General features: G+C 43.7%; 1 protein-coding gene across 3 annotated transcripts in view; it reads left to right on the top strand.

Annotated features, from left to right (window-relative positions):
* The window catches only part of Brinp2 (BMP/retinoic acid inducible neural specific 2), a 100,746-nt gene that overhangs the window by 44,487 nt on the left and 40,455 nt on the right, over positions 1-15,804 (top strand). For all 3 annotated transcript variants that reach the window (XM_087580091.1, XM_087580090.1, NM_173115.2), the window contains 1 exon segment: positions 8,147-8,491. In XM_087580091.1, the coding sequence (XP_087436217.1) occupies positions 8,223-8,491 (269 nt within the window). In that variant the 5' untranslated portion in view covers positions 8,147-8,222.

Here is a 15,804-nt window from a genome sequence, read left to right as displayed (position 1 = left end):
TTGACCAAAAGATGTCTACACTGACCTCCTGCACCTACAGCTCCTGTCTTGAGTCTGTAGCTTTTATGCTTGTAGGCATTTAGATGGCACTAGGATTTTCTTGGGAGGATATTACTGGACTTCTGAATTGTGTCCTCTGTAAAATGTACGTAATACTGATGATCCTTGACATTTGATGGAACTAGGTTGAGATAAAGCTACTGTAAATTGAAATTACTGAAAATGTGTTTAATACACTAATACCTAATATTGGGACATCCCCACCTGCCACCAAAGTGCAGGGTGGAGTATGGATAGTTCCCTCTTATGATCATATGTCTAGGTAGAAGCTGCCCTTCCCTGCTGCTGTTCAACACCATGGTAAAACCAAACACTGTAGTTTGTGCTATTGTTAGGTCAGAGCTCATCTGAACCAGCATCAACCTTACAGGGGTTGGTGAGCTTCAGAGAAATTAATGCAGGACAAGTGTTTAGATCAGAGTGCCTGGTCCACAGTAACAATAGCTGAGCATACTCGGAAGGATTCTAGTGACAGCTCCAGGGCTTACGGGTTTAAGACTTTGAATATTTTTGTTTGCCTCTAACACAGGCGAGACACAAACAGAGCAAGCTCCATTTACAACACTGGGCCTAGGTTTCGTTCCTAAAGCAGCAGTACAGCCTGAGGTATTCCTTCCACTCCTGTGGCCATGGTTTTCTCATCAACTGAACCATGTGAAGGGGCTCTCCGCTGTGCCCAAATCTTTTGGAGAGCCTTTCAAATTATGCTGAAATATAATATATTCCAACTGAAGATATTTCCCTCCCTGCTGTCCTTCTCTCCCTATTAATATTCCTCTCCTTACAGTCTCCTCATACATGGAGTATAGCTAGCTACCATGGCTGCTCAGAGTCGTCGGGTCAGAAGAAAGGCCAAGTAACTGTGTAATCAGCACCGAACCTCGCTTTGAGAGGCTTCTTGGAGGAAATGGATCTGAAAGGCATGATGGACAGTGGTGGGCAGGGAAGCCAGGAAGCAGTGGCACAGTGGCAGGGCACAGAGTTTTAGAACTGAGGGACTCCAGAATGAGAGCCATATTTCCTTGGACTGAGGCTCAAGACCTCTTCTGTAACTATTAAGTTCTGTGAGCCGGCACAGAGGAACCTCTGAGTCTGCAGAGATTGCTAATTGATCATGCAAAAACAAGGTTTAGATTACCTATCTATGCTGCTTCCTCACTTATAAACAACTAAAACACCACCAAAAAGAAAAAAAGAAAAAGAAAAAAGAAAAAAAAAGACCATATGAACGGTTTCTTACAATAATAATTTGTGATACAGCAATAGAAAACATGTGAACAGAGAGGGAGAGGGAGAGGGAGGGGGGGGAGGGAGAGGGAGAGGGAGAGGGAGAGGGGGAGAGGGAGAGGGAGAGGGAGAGGGAGCAGTCTCAGCAGCAGCAGTCGCTTTTTAAGTGCTTCAAAGCCCTTCAATCCTTTGCAGTATAGTTCTTATGCTATAATCCCTCCCATCTCTTGAGATCGGGTCTTATTATGCAATCCTGCCTGAAACTCACTATGGAAACAGCCTCACCTTCACAGAGATCCGCTTGCCTCTGCCTCCCAAGTGCCACGACTGAAGGGGTGTGCCACAATGCAGCTTCTATTTCCCTTTTCTTAAAGTCTACTCTGGGATCCACTTCTCTTTGGAATGACTTACAGAGAGATTTCAGGATCTGTAAGAGGAGGACATATTGGTTTGTACGGGGCAATAGGAGCTGCTAGGATTTTTAAATGAGGAAGAAAACAGAAAGGTTTCTGGCGATCTGGCTTTGATCCCTGAAGAGGTGAGGTTTAAAGACTCCAAGCATACAACTTTTCATCAAGTCAATCTGATCAGCCATGCTACCTTTGTCTTTTCTGGTGGGCCTCCCTGACCTCAGGAGAGCATGTAGTCTATGCTCTCTGACCCCCTGCTTTATCATGCGAGGCTCTGGGTCAGACAAATCAGTTAGCTTGTCTAGCCCAGGGAAAGTGCCAAGGACACCCAGCAGACAAGTATGAAGCCTTAGCAACTGACAGATAACTCTGTCCTTGACAAATGAAGCCCTATTTGCCACAGAGAGAAGTTTATAAGTTTGGAGCCTCAAGGGGATGAAGCCTACAAGGACTAGTGCCACTGAAACCATCTGTATATGAGTATTGTGATTGTGTCTAAAGCTCAGTGCAGGATCCTCAAATTCTGACTGTAGATATTGCTTAATAAGCGAATGTCTGGTTGATGGACAGGGGTGAGACACAATAAGGAGAGGTGAATTACAGGCCTCAGAGTCACAACATCAGGGTTTTGAGTTTTGCTTCTGCCTTCTGTGGAGTGGCCTCCAGAGAGCCCCTTTGCCTCTCTCAGTCTCCCCTCTTAAAGGTCTCAAATTAATGTAAGAGCATTTAGTAAACAGTAATTATGATTAGCTCCTCTCTGCATAAATAGCTATTAATATTATTGACCTGATTCTATTCAGTGAGGAAGATCTACATCCTCACGTTGGAACTTGATTTCTAACTAGTGGGGGACATATGGGGAGATGCTAGTAGCTACTGGAGATCTGCGAAGTGCAGCTATAGGTCCTTTATAGCCTGTGTTGAGCCTGTATGGAAAATGGCAATGGCCAGCCTACCAGAGGGAAGGACCCAGACCTTGATGGAAGCCGATAGCATCCCCACTACCACCCATGGCTGGGGGACTGTCTTGTTACTCCTCCTGTCTCTCTTTCCTTTCTAGGATAAACAGGTTTTGCATCAACATGTTGTGGATGACAAAAACAAACAACACTTCTTTGATTTTTTTTTTAAACACTGACACCCTCAGACTCCTTCAAGAAAACAGCTCCTCAATAAAGTTGGCCAATTAACCACTTAAATGGCTTGAAAACTTATTTAATGTCACTGCCTAATCACTTTATAAAATGTCACTGCTCAAAATTTTCTGCTTCATATCTCATCTCTCTCCTGCTTAGCTCTTTCTACAGCACAGCCCCCTTGCACGTGTGCCCCTTCTGTTTGCGTAGAATTGTGGAACTTGGGTGTTGAGCAGGATTGTGGTGATCATCGCTCCTCATAAATCATTTCACAGAAGGCTAAGGGGAGGCTCCCACAGGAAAGGATCCTGCCTCCAGGCACTAACTTGTAAGAGACAACGCAACTCCTTCCCATAGCTGTAAGTCATGTGACTGGTGTGGTCGAACTTGGGCAAACTTGGATCTGCAGCTGAAGGAGGCCCTCTTTTCCACTGCATGGATCCACTCTTAGCCTTCCTGTTCTCCTCTGTTTAAAGAGGTAATTTTATTATCCATGCTTCATAAGCAGTAGCTATCACATACATATTAACTAATTTGTATGGTATTTACTAATATATTTAAAAAGAACAGCTTTATTAATCAAACTACTGCCCTCACACTTATAACCTATAAACACTTAACCCCTCCAGAATGCAATACCTCCTCGTCAGTAATTGTCTTTTACTGTATTTATTTATTTATTTATTTATTTATTTATTTATTTACTGAGGATGTAACCAGAGCCTCACACAACCAGAGCACTCAGCCACTAAGTTATACTTTCTGCTCCATAATAATTTTTATTCATCTTTCTGTATCTACTTCATTTGCCAAGACTGTACAATAGCAGCCTAGGCCACAAATCTTAAGTGTGCCTTTATTCTGAAACACCAAGCACATACGGAGACAGAAAACAAGAGAACTTTTCAGCCAGGTAGTGACCTCCGAGTAGCGGTGGCGTGATTCTTGTAAGTGCTACCATCTTGAAGATGAAACCACTTCTCATGCGACCTCGCCTTATACTTAATTTTCTCTACCGGCCAAATCATGACCCATTTAATTCATGGCTTAAAGGACAGATTTGAGCTTATGCACTCAGACAAGAAAAAAATCTACAGCTTGTTAAACTTGTACCTTTGGTGCAAAGCCAAATTATCTGTCTGGGTGTAAAACTGCCTTAAGGGTGGAGGGGAAAGAAAGTTATTCATCCTTCTCGGCTAAACCCATAGCACTCTTTTCCTGAAGGGGCTGGCATGGCCCCTGTGTCACCGTCCTCACAGGTAACATGGAGGCCTGCTCAGATGCTCAGCTTAGGGAGGCAGGATGGAAAAGACACTGTTATCTGTCACGCTTATTAATGGTGCCTCCAAAGGCTGTGGGAATTTAGACAGTCAAGATTTGCTTGATACATTGAGTTACAAAATATTCAGAGATTGTATTGTGAAGAATAAACAGAAAGTGGCCAGAAGCTATTCCCCCCTTCAAAAGCCTGATTATCATACAACTGTCAACCAGCAATTAGCTTGTCTTAAAAAAAAAAAAAAAAAAAAAAAAAGAGGAAGTTTTAAAACCTGTTTAAGGATCGTCTTTCTTAAAAAGAGACTTATTAGTCAGAATGTCTTCAGATCCTCAGGAAATCCACTGAAGCAAAAAGCCTGCGATTCCCGGGCCAGATTTCTCTGAAGAATGGAGATCCCTGAGTTCAGGCAACCTTGCTGCACTCAGCAGACATTGCCTAGCGGTCAAAATCATTTGATTCCAAAGCTGATGATATTCCTATAACCGGCAGGATCCAGATCACTGTGAGCTCTGAAAAACTATAATTACAAACAGAGCTGACAAGAAGCAGGCTTAGCATACTCTGATTCTGTCAGTTTTCCCAGTAGGTGCTCACCTGTCCTCAGGAAACCCTCATGCAGCAGGCAAGGTGGTGGCTACCATGACTTAGGATACACAGGTGCCAGTCTGCTAAGAGGTCGAGTGGCCAGACCAGGCTGTATCTTGCCACCGTCTTACAATGACTCTGATGAAGTACATGGAATCTGATGCAACTCATGTACTTGAGGACTGAAGATACATCTAAGGGGATGACAAAAACTTACACATGGCCCTAGATGGGTCTGTGTACTTGCTAAGGGAGGACATCAAGTGAGGGCAAAGCTGGGAGAGATGATCAATACAGCTGTGTTCCAGAAGCTGCTATGGTGGCCTCTTTTTCCCCCAGAGTAATACCCTGATTTCCTCTAGGAACTATGAAACCCCAGACCCTTGGCAGGATAGAAGAAGTTGCAGTAGCTTTTGTCTTTGCTTTATCTTCCTATTGCCATGTAACAAAGTTTGTATCTAAAGTAATTCAAATTTATTACCTCATACTACTGCATATATGTACACACGTATGGACAGAACAGAGGTCAGGCACCCTCTGCTTCTTTTTCCTTTTTCCTTTCTCCTGAGACAGGTGTTTTCTCACAAGAATTCGCCAGGTAGCTAGACTGTCCTGCCAGCCAGGCCCAGGGATCAGTCTGTCTCCCCAGTACTCTGACTACAAGCACACACCAGTGCATCTGGGGTTTCTGTGTAGCTGTTTTAAGTGAGTTTACAAACACCATTTAGGGCCTTGTACTTACAAGGTAAATGCTTCACTGTCTGGTCTGGGCTCCCCAGCCCTCTCCCATAGCTTTAGTGACCCAGAAGCCTAGGCACAAGGGAGTTGGTCCTTTGCTCTAGTTTTCACGAGTCTGAAATCTGAATGTGCTGGACATGGAAACTGATCTTTGTGGGGTGCAAAGTCCTCTTGCACCTCATTTGTTCCCTTGCAGTTCTGTGATGGAAGTCCCCACACCCTTCCTAGTTGCTGGTTCAGCTGTTTTCTTCTAAAGACTCATCCTCCACAGTTATCCACACGTCTTTCTTGGTTTCCACCACGATCTAAGCGGCTGCCTCTACTTTAACTTCTACATCCTTCAGTTTTCAACTCAAAGTCAAAGAATAGAAGCAGATAGCCCACCTTACTCACAGGCCCCACGCACACTCAAGGGAAACAGAATTATGGAGAACGTGCATAGAAGTGTATGGGGCCTTGGGGGAGGGGTCGCTTTAGGACCCTGCTTCCCATGAGTCTTTCCAACAGTGATTGTGGATTTCCACCTTACTTGTATAATATGTTGTCCTCCTCTGTCAAGGAGTGAGCGAACTTCCTAACCCTCCATCAATCTGTCTTTAAGAAACACAGCAATACTTTTTAACAGGAACGAATGGCTAATGGTAGAGAGGCAGGTAAGGCAATAAGCACCTGCTCGCATATTGTTTGCTCTCAGCATAATGTCTAAGTTAATGAACTTAGGAGTTCTTATTTATGTTTTTTCAATGGATGAATATGTGTGTGATTAAAGGAGAAATATTTTGGGCATCCTCATCAAATTGCTTCAGTATAAAAATTGTCTATTCTTTCCACATGCAAGGATGATCCCTCCTTTTAGTTTTAGATCATCCCTGCCCCAGAAATGCAAGCTTATTTAAAAACAAATTTTGGGGGATTTTTCTTTCTACGATTCTGCTTATTTTACAGTTAATTTTTTTTTAATCTGCATGGACTGAATTCTCGATGTTATGTATAAAATATTCCGTTCTCGCCCAGTTAGTCTGTGATGGCTTTGTTTTTAATACATGAACCTCTGTGTAAGGTTGTGAGTTCTTCTACTTCACTGATCAATCAGTTCCGTCTGTGAATCAGCCTCGCTACTTTAATTATGAGAATGTTATCACGTTTTAAGATCGGAAGAGGCAGGCACGTTGCTATTCTTTGCTGGTTGAGCTGGGCCAGTATCTCTCACCCCTACTCCAGTTCTCCAAACAGCCCCGAGTTCCTTGGCATGGAACCAGATCAAGGCTTACACGTTGCCTGTTTTCCTAACTGAACTCCTCTGGCTCCCATCATAATAGACTCCGTAGTTAGAATGTCTACCTAACAAACTTTAGCAATGGGGGCAACTTCTCAGCAGCTCCCAGCACCCAGCTGCAAACCAATAGCTGTAAGGAAGAGAGAGGACTGTTTGAAAGACCGAGACTCTGAGGCTTCCTTCTGTTCCTCCATTCTCACATATGGAGACCCTGAAAAGCATCCTGCACTAATACTGAGGCATCTGTCTCTCAGGCTCCTTATACCTTTGGAGCTGGGAATCCCAGGATTCCCTCCAACAGACCCTTTTAGGTTCTCTGGATTAGTGAGCTAACATACCTCAGAGTGCTCCTGGAGGGTACTCGGGAAGGAAGCATGATGTACTGAAGCCCTCTTTGCCCTACCCCTGCAATGGAATGAAAGTTTAGAGAATTATCACATCTGCCTCACCCCTAGGTATCCTATCTCTAGGGTTTGGCAGCCAGAGACAATCCTCAGACCATGAATTACAGGTACTGGGCGCTGGAAGTTGTTCTGGCACAGACTGAAGTGGTGTTGGCGAGAGAAACCGCACAGAGCTCTGACAGCATGTGCTAGAAATTAAAGATCGGAGAAACGGCAGCAGTTCCAGGAAACCCCACAGTACTGAGTGATTCCTTGCATCTAGAGGTTGATAAAGGTGACTAGTTGTGCTTAGACAACGTGTAGGCACTGGAAATCAGAGGCCTGTGATGAGTCACACGGCAGTCAGGAAGAGAGAAGGACAAAAGCAGCCTTATTGCTGGCATCTTCCCTCAAACTCAGAGAAAGCAGGGAATATACTCATTCAGTCCTTCAAGACGGATGTCTGCACGCATGCTCTGTGCATTCAGGAGCTGAGTTAGCAGGGTAAAAGAAAGAGGGGGAGGGGCTCTTCTCTTCTGCAGTCTGGTGAAGAGAAGTTCCGTGGACTCTTGGTGTGGGATCTCCTCTGATCCCCTATTCTGACTGGATCACGATATCACCTTCAATAAAGAATAGAGTACATGCTCGAGATAAAAGTCTGCTCCTAGCCTAGTGCCAAGCTTGGGAGAGCAACACTCAGTCTATGGGACAATTACAGAAATATGTAAATACGTTTGTGGGATCCTACATAGGAAGGGCACTGGGATTCATACCCCCTGAGCTTAAACTCGATTCTCTCTTCTTCATGGCTGTAAGGACATACATCACTGTCTTGACCTGAGCCCCTTACAGATGCCGACAGAGGTGTTTCCTCAAAGTTTGTGTCTAAAGAAATAAAATCACACATACTGAGCACTTAGCTCAATGCCTTAGGGCATCAGTTGGTTGCACTGCTGCACTAATAGAGAGGATTTCCCCATTCAGTTATGTATGATGCCCGCAGACAGGATATGGCCCTGTACCCACCTCACATTTCTCTGTACTTTTTCTAGTTTGGAGCCCTGGAGGAGCAGCACGGAGTGGGAGAGCTTGGCGAGAGAATGAAGACACTAACCGCCTGGGAGAAGCATGAGGTGGCCGTGCAGCTCTCGGTTTAGAGGGCTTTGGCCGGAGGCCGCCCCATGGGCAGTCCTGCTGGCACTAGGCGTGCCCGGGTGGGTGCTGGCTGTCTCGGCCACGGTGGCCGCTGTGGTCCCGGAACAGCATGTCTCCTCGGCTGGTCAGGCTCCCCTGGACTGGCTGCTCACAGACCGAGGCCCCTTCCACCGTGCCCAGGAGTATGCTGATTTCATGGAGCGTTACCGCCAGGGGTTCACTACCAGATACAGGATCTACAGGTGAGTAAAATCTCCTACAGAGATCAGCCTAGTCAGTTACAGCTGGTGTCTCAAGCCTCAAGCCCTAAACTAATCAGAATGCCCTCAAGTTGAACTAGAGGTGAAATGTGGAGAAATATCAGGTAGAGAAATAAGCCTGCCCCATGTTTTGTTTTTTGTTGTTGGTTTTTTTTTTGTTTTGTTTTTTTTGTTTTTGTTTTTTTTTGTTTTTGTTTTTTTTTTTTGTTTTTGTTTTTCTTTTTGAAAGACGAAAACACATACAAACTAGAAAACCTGCTGATGCCTCCTGGGGGCTTAGCAAAAGGGTTTCTATTTATAGATCGTTCTGCTTATAAATTGAGGACAAATCAGGCAGCCTGCAGACAGCATGTGGCCCAGGATGCTGTAGGAGGTCAGAGTCAAAAGCTGGGCCCAGCTTTAAGTAATGGGTTAGGGACTTTTATGGGTTGTAATTACTTAGTCATGCAAATGAAGGAGGGGGTAGCTTCCCTATTGCCTCAGAGGTCTGGGGAACCTGCTGGGTCAGGGACAAACCTACCTTTATTACCCTTGACGACAACACAAGCTCTGCTCGATTTGGCTGTGGACAGAGGCCAATCCTTAGGACTATCTCATAAGAAAGGCAAATGGGTGTGTCTAGTTAGTCCAACCCAGTCCTAGGTGCTAGACCACCCAGCAAAAGTAGAGTTCCTTACCCTACTGACCCAGCAGGGGTGGGGCTCTTACAAACAAGTCTCTGGTTTCAAATTTCCCTTTGCCCTTTGGGAATTCTTTCCCACTCAGCCATCTCTCTCTCTCATTCTTTGCTGAACTCATCAGCATTAAATGCATCATTAGCCATCCGGGAGCTTCTCTAATTTTGTTCCCTCTATTTAAGAACATTTATTTTCTAAATTAGTATGTTGTCATTGTTGTTGCTGCTGTTTTATTCTGAGACAGGGTTTCTCTGTGTAACAGCCTTGTCTGTCCTGGAACTCAACCCCCGCGCCCAGTTATTAAATCAGTTTTAATGCAGAGCAATAGGAAGAAAATACGGAAACAGAAACACGAAATCACTCATTCTTTAACATCCAGACATTTGGTCACATTTTTTTAGGCATATGCATTTCTAGTAGTATGAACATAAAGTCTTTGGAGCTCTTCTTGCTTGGCTTAACACTTAAAATTTTAATGAATTTGTTTATAGCTTTATGATTCTCTGTGGTGTGTGTGTGTGTGTGTGTGTGTGTGTGTGTGTGTGTGTGTGTGTGTGGCCAGCCTCACACACCACACCACACATATCTCAAAATTAGAGGACAAATTGTAAGACTCGGTTTTCCCCTGCCGCCCTGTGCAGTCCAGGAGAGACTCAAGTCCTCAGTGCCTGTTGACTGAGGTATCTCATCAGCCTTGTCTCAGCCCTACCCATGACTTAAGAAAATCATCTCCTTATTTTAAACCTTTCCCAATTGTTTTTAATGTCGTGTAAACAGAGGTCCAGAAAAGTCACATAACTTGCAACAAACACACAGGTTTAACTTTCAAATAGTCAGATGTCTGACTTATAGTCAAATAGTCTGAGTTTGTAGACTAGAATTAGAGATATGTGAAATCATTTTCTTGGAAAGTTTTTGTTCTTTGTTTGTAACATTTATAGTAACTTTGCAGCCTGTATAGGTTAATGTGGGGTATCAGAAAAAGGTGTAGGAAGATTATGGAATGGGAAGACAATAGAAACAGACACTTGGGGAGTCCATTTACATGGTTTACAACTCCCAGATTTGGACACAGACAAAGAGGACAAATTCAGGCCGCTAGGCTGCTGGTACACCAAGGATCTTCCCATCGTTCCTTGCTGCTCATATTTATCTACTCTGCCTAGCCCAGCCCAGTTCTGGAAAAGACTGCTTTTCCCTCGCTTAAATGGTATTGGTCCTTGAATTTCTTCTAAGAATACAGAAGAGGTTCCCACAGATTCACTGAGAGGGAGAGGAAGAGAGAGAGAGAGAGAGAGAGAGAGAGAGAGAATGAATATGACTTAGGCTTTGGATTGGCTAAACTAACACCTGCTCAGTCAAAAGCTGAGAAATCAGAGCATTAACTCAACATTTCGTAAATATGTAAGATTCTAGGCACGTGCCCCCACCAACTTTCCATAAGGTAAATAAGGGTGCTCCTTTGACCATCTTACAAAACTAAAAACCTCTATTTCAGCAGAGAACAGTTCAGTAAAGTGAGAATTAATTTACCTTCCACAACGTGGTGTACCCAAGATTCAGAGAAGCACCATCTTCACAAAAAATAATTTATTTAGTACATTTGTATTGAAGTCAGAGTAAGAGTCCTAATATCACCATGAACTTCAAGGAGCTTGCAAAAGAGAAGGACTAAGGCCTTGCTTGTTTGTTCCTTTTCTCCTTTTTTCTTTTCCTCTTGGTAGATTCTTTTCCCATCACTAAGCCTCAGACCCAAGTCTAGGTAGCTTAGCAGTCAGTTAACTCCTGGGAGGTGGCTCAGAACTGACCCGTGGGGAGTCTCTGAAATCACTTCTGCAGTAGCAACCCTCTATCAGGTAGTAATGGTTTTCTGATCATTTAATGTGACAAGCTCTTACACTGTGCTGTTCAGTCTTTCTGGGGTCAGTTATTGCACATGAACCCGTACTTGAAGAAACAGTAACTCACCACTCTTCAAGGAGCACAGCACTCTGACTTGTGGCCCTTTGATGGGGCTAGAAGAGAGTGGTCACGGGTCAAGGCTCCAGGAGCCTTCTGGGAGGTTTGCCTTCAGTGATTGAGCAAAAATATTGCCTTTATAGAGATATTGGTAGGGTTCGATGTTATCCCATTGTGAATTCTTTTGTAGCCCTATTCTATTGGGATCCCACCCACGGCTATTGGCTCTGATAAATTCAGGACCTTTATTATGACGATGACTAAAGCAAGTCACTGGAAAGTGGGAAAAATATACACTGAGTCATATCCAAATTTCTCCACGACTATTCAAAGGAGACTGAGAAGAAAGCAGCTGACAGAGAATACAGGAGGACTTCCTGGGAAACTATTGTGTCCCAAGAAGATTGAGTCATTTCATTTCATCCTTTAAGGAAGCTTTTTGGAATATAGAAATCAGATAGTATCCATATATGGTTCTATATAAAGGAGGGGGGCAATAGGTAGCAAAGAATACGATTTTCCTAGGGGGTTGGAATGCAAGGTGCAAAGTGACTTGGCAAGACTTGACCGCAGGAGACCTTCCTCTCACCCAGCTGCAGATGCTTGCACAGAAATGTCCTACTAGTAACCCATCCGATGCCATTGTGGTTTTAGTTAACTATCAGCATTCACTCTCAACTTGAGGAAATATTTAACCATTCCAGAATAATTTCAGTCTCTCTGCCCATGGACTTCCAGAGAAAGTTGCTCATTCTTTTATATTGGTTTTCTATAGGTGTAGGAGCTTAAGGGTGAAGACTGTAGAGCAAGGTGTCCTGGTTCTAGTTGTGGAACTGAAGTTTACCAGCTGCATACTCTTTGGTAAACTACTCTGTGCCCTTATTTCCCAATGCCCTTATTTGTAAAGTGGAGAACATAACAGTGCCCACTTCAGGACTGATGTAAAATTAAGTGAGTTAGTGGATACAAGGCAATTGGACTAGTGATTACTAAATATTACTTATTGCTATTGAATTCTTTTCAATAAATATTTGGGCAAAAACGGTAAGATGAGACAGGAGCTATAGCTATGACTGTTTTAACTTCTGTTTAGGGCTTAGCATAGAGAAAGCTATTTAGACTTGAAGAATTCTTCTTTCGTTTGTTGTTTTTAGAGCACTTTACCACTACTAGAGGAAGCCAGAGGGCTTTGGGCATAATTAGTGCTGTCATGGGTTTAGTTCTTATTCCTGCAGCCAAGGGTAGCAGAGTGGTAATCCTGGAGCCTGTCCTCCAGAGACTGACCACTGCAAAAGCTCCCTGGTCCCAGGGCATGATGCTCAAAAGAAAAGTCTATGTGCTGTCTGGGCATTTTACCTAAAAGCTTTAAGCTCCCACTGACTAACCTCTCGGCCTTTGCTTCTCCCACAGAAACATGATCTAAACAATCAGCCCATTTCTTAGACAACATTTCTCAACAGCTACTTATAAGAGCTGTGGAAACAGGGATCCTGTCTCCAGTTCCATTTGTGACCTCCAATTGCCCTCACCTCTGATTCTCTTCAGAGTCCCACTATAATAAACACTTAAGTGCCTCCCCTCTCTCAGCCATGCTACAAGGCAGATAGTGCCTATTAGGGTCTTTGGCTATGAGATGGAGTCGTTCAAGGTCAGAGAGGGAGCCAGTCACAGCCAGAAATAGCATTAGGGCTCCTGATGTGGAGTCGCCTGCTCTTCACTCTTGCCCATGCCACTTCCCTGTGACTGGTAAGTGCATCTTCATCACAGCACACATCCTAATCAAGCCCTAAATTGAGATGGTGTGAGTGTAAATATGGGTTCTCGAAACACTCTAGCTGTAATGTTCCATTCTCTCTGTTCTACAAATCAAAGTAATGAGCATTCTGATTTTCTAAAATTTCTTTTTGTATTAAAGTTTTAATAGAGAGATAATCATGGGATTGGAAAAATTCCAAGCCACTATGATAAAACACTTAAAACTCGGGAAGAGAATATATTAAAATGGAGAAAGTTAGGAATCATACAGAACAGCGAATATAATGCGGTGGTTGGGAGAAAAGCAAGGCCAGGTATGATCCCAGAATGTTGGCCTTTTCTTTTTGGAAAGGAAGGATGTGGGGTTGCATTGTGTTCTTGGGGGAAAAAATTCACAAATCTCTAGACCCTAAGAAGAAAACAGCTCAAAGTCAAGTTCATAGAGGATATGCAGGGACAGAATTGGAGTGTGTGGTGAATAGGAACAGTCAACAAGGCAAAAGAAGTTCTGGGCAGGCAGCATAGTAATAACCCTGAGAAAAGGCAATCTGTTTGGACTCAGGCAGGATTCAAAATGAGATCTGTTACTAAGTCACATGTAAAAAAGGTGACAGAAAGAACTAAGTATTTGATCTACATGCCTGGATTTGTGGTCCATGGATTAGACCCATTGCATCTCCTGACAGTGTTCTAAGAAGACAGACCCTCAAGTCTCTCCCCAGACCCACAGAATCAGACTCAGCATTTAAGATCCCTGATGAGTTACTATGGCCTTGAGGCTCCTGGAATTCTGCACTGATCACAGGTAGTGTGTGCAGCTGGGAGATGGAGAATGAGCCTGGCCTGGTGGCACATCCTGTAATCGCAGCATCAAGAGGCTGATGCAGGAGGATTACAAGTTTAAGGTCACCCTGGGCCTGTATACAACGACTTTGTATCAAAGCAAAATCAAGGGAAAAGATGGCCAGGGTGGATAAGGAGAGACAGAATCAAGGGAGGTCACCATCACTCACAGTACATCTGGAGCAGAGACTATGAACAGGAAGTATTATAAATGGAGGAGAATAGCAGTCGGGAGAGGTTAAATTTAGGAGTTATTAGTGCCAAGGCACATAAACTCATGGGATAGTTGCAGTAGCTTACAGAAAAGTTTAAAAGCAGAAAAGGCTGCAGGGCCTGGGAGCAGCCTGTGGATGCCTCTTGGGAGATGGGGAGGTGAGGAGGCAGAGAGCAGCTGCGGATTCAGCCACAGGAAGAGCCCCAGAGCTGATTTATCATCCAGACCACGTCCTGCCAACTAACAAACACTGATTTGGATAAACAGCGAACCCTGGGAGAGGAACCATCTCCAATTAAGAGATCACAATCCACATAAATAAATGGCAACCAAAGTCAACCTCAGGCTGCTTAGGTAAATCCCAGTGATTTCTTGGGCATTCATTTCAGCAGCAGAAATAGAGAAAGCGTGTTATCTCACTGCCGCAGGACTCCATGAAGGAGCCACTGGTTCTCAGGAGCACAGAGAAGCAAGAAAGAAAGTTGTCGTTTCTGGAGAAAGACCAGGACCCAGTACAACCTGGTTGGTCTCTGAAATCACCGGGCTTAGATTTGGGAGCTTGCTAAGACCGAAGGAGAGAAGGGATGTCCAAAGTGGATCACACTTCGTGGCATATGGCAAGAATGAACTTCCAGTCTTGGTCACTGACACCCCTTCTCAGACTAGAGGAACAAGGACATAAGGAAAATACCATAAAAATGTTTTAGAAGGTACACTATCCAAGGGTGCATGGTGGCTAGCTAACTGACTAGTCACGCTGGCGTATAAATGTCAATCTAGATTGTAGAGGAAACATAAAGCATTTTGGTCTGTCAAGGAATTTTATTCCAGAAATTGAACCTCAGCGTACCCTTCTCCTTGTGCAAACTCCTATCCCTGCCTCTGTTGTGAAAACCTACCATCCCTGCATAGCACACCTATGTGATGTTCTGGTATTTGACGTCTATAAAGAATTAAATAATGATGTGTGCTGCTCTCTTGGAGCAAGGTTATGAAGGGCATGCAAGCCCTTGAAGTTCAGAGGAAATCAACTGGTGTTTTCAACAAGTGTTTTAGAGAGCCAGATCTGCTTGGTATTTCATTAGATTACATGAAATAACAAACCATGAAATAAGGGGGATACAGTTTTTGACTGGATTGAATTTGTAGGTGAGTTCCTTTGAAGAAAGTGTTAGATTATTTGGCACAGATAGGCAAGAGGGCTTAAAAGGTAATGCTTAAGCAAGCCCTAATGGGTAGTTGGAGGCTCTCTCAAGAGAGCTGGTGAGGTGGGGTTACAGATACTGAAGTGATTAGGACTCAAACAGCCAATGCCATGTGCCAACTCTGAATGCCAACATATGTAAGACTATGCTCCTTCTCTTCCTGTTCTTATCTTTTTGCTCCCAAATTGTATCTCTGGACACTGATTTCTTACACGATAAAGATTCTTAGAGGTAGGGGGAATGTAATACATTGGGAATGTATTACACAAACTAAAAGCCATTGTGTTCAAGGAAGGTTATGCCAAGTGAAATTCTTCCAGTTTTTACTTTGAAAAAACTGGACTGCCAGTACTTAACCTCGTGAGAAAATAGTAAGCAGCTCTTTAAAATTTTATAATGCTGGTGGTTCTCATGCAAATGTAGCATCATTTACACTTAAAAAAGTGGATGAAGGCAATCTTACCATGTCATGCACCTGCTCCAGAGGTTCTTACCAAAATACTTATAGAGGGTCTCTTGTTACAAGTATTCTGGGTACTACAAGAGGATACAAAAGATAGAGAAATAGGAGGCTTGTAATTTCTGGAGAATCCAGAGCAGTTTGAGGAACAGAGTAGACTCTAGAAAACAAATTGAAATGTA

This window comes from Rattus norvegicus, chromosome 13 (genome assembly GCF_021556685.1).
Source record: "Rattus norvegicus strain SHRSP/BbbUtx chromosome 13, alternate assembly SHRSP_T2T, whole genome shotgun sequence".
Classification (NCBI taxonomy): Eukaryota; Metazoa; Chordata; class Mammalia; order Rodentia; family Muridae; genus Rattus; species Rattus norvegicus.
Note: the sequence above shows the minus strand (reverse complement) of the source record. Positions and strands in the feature narration are given on the sequence as shown.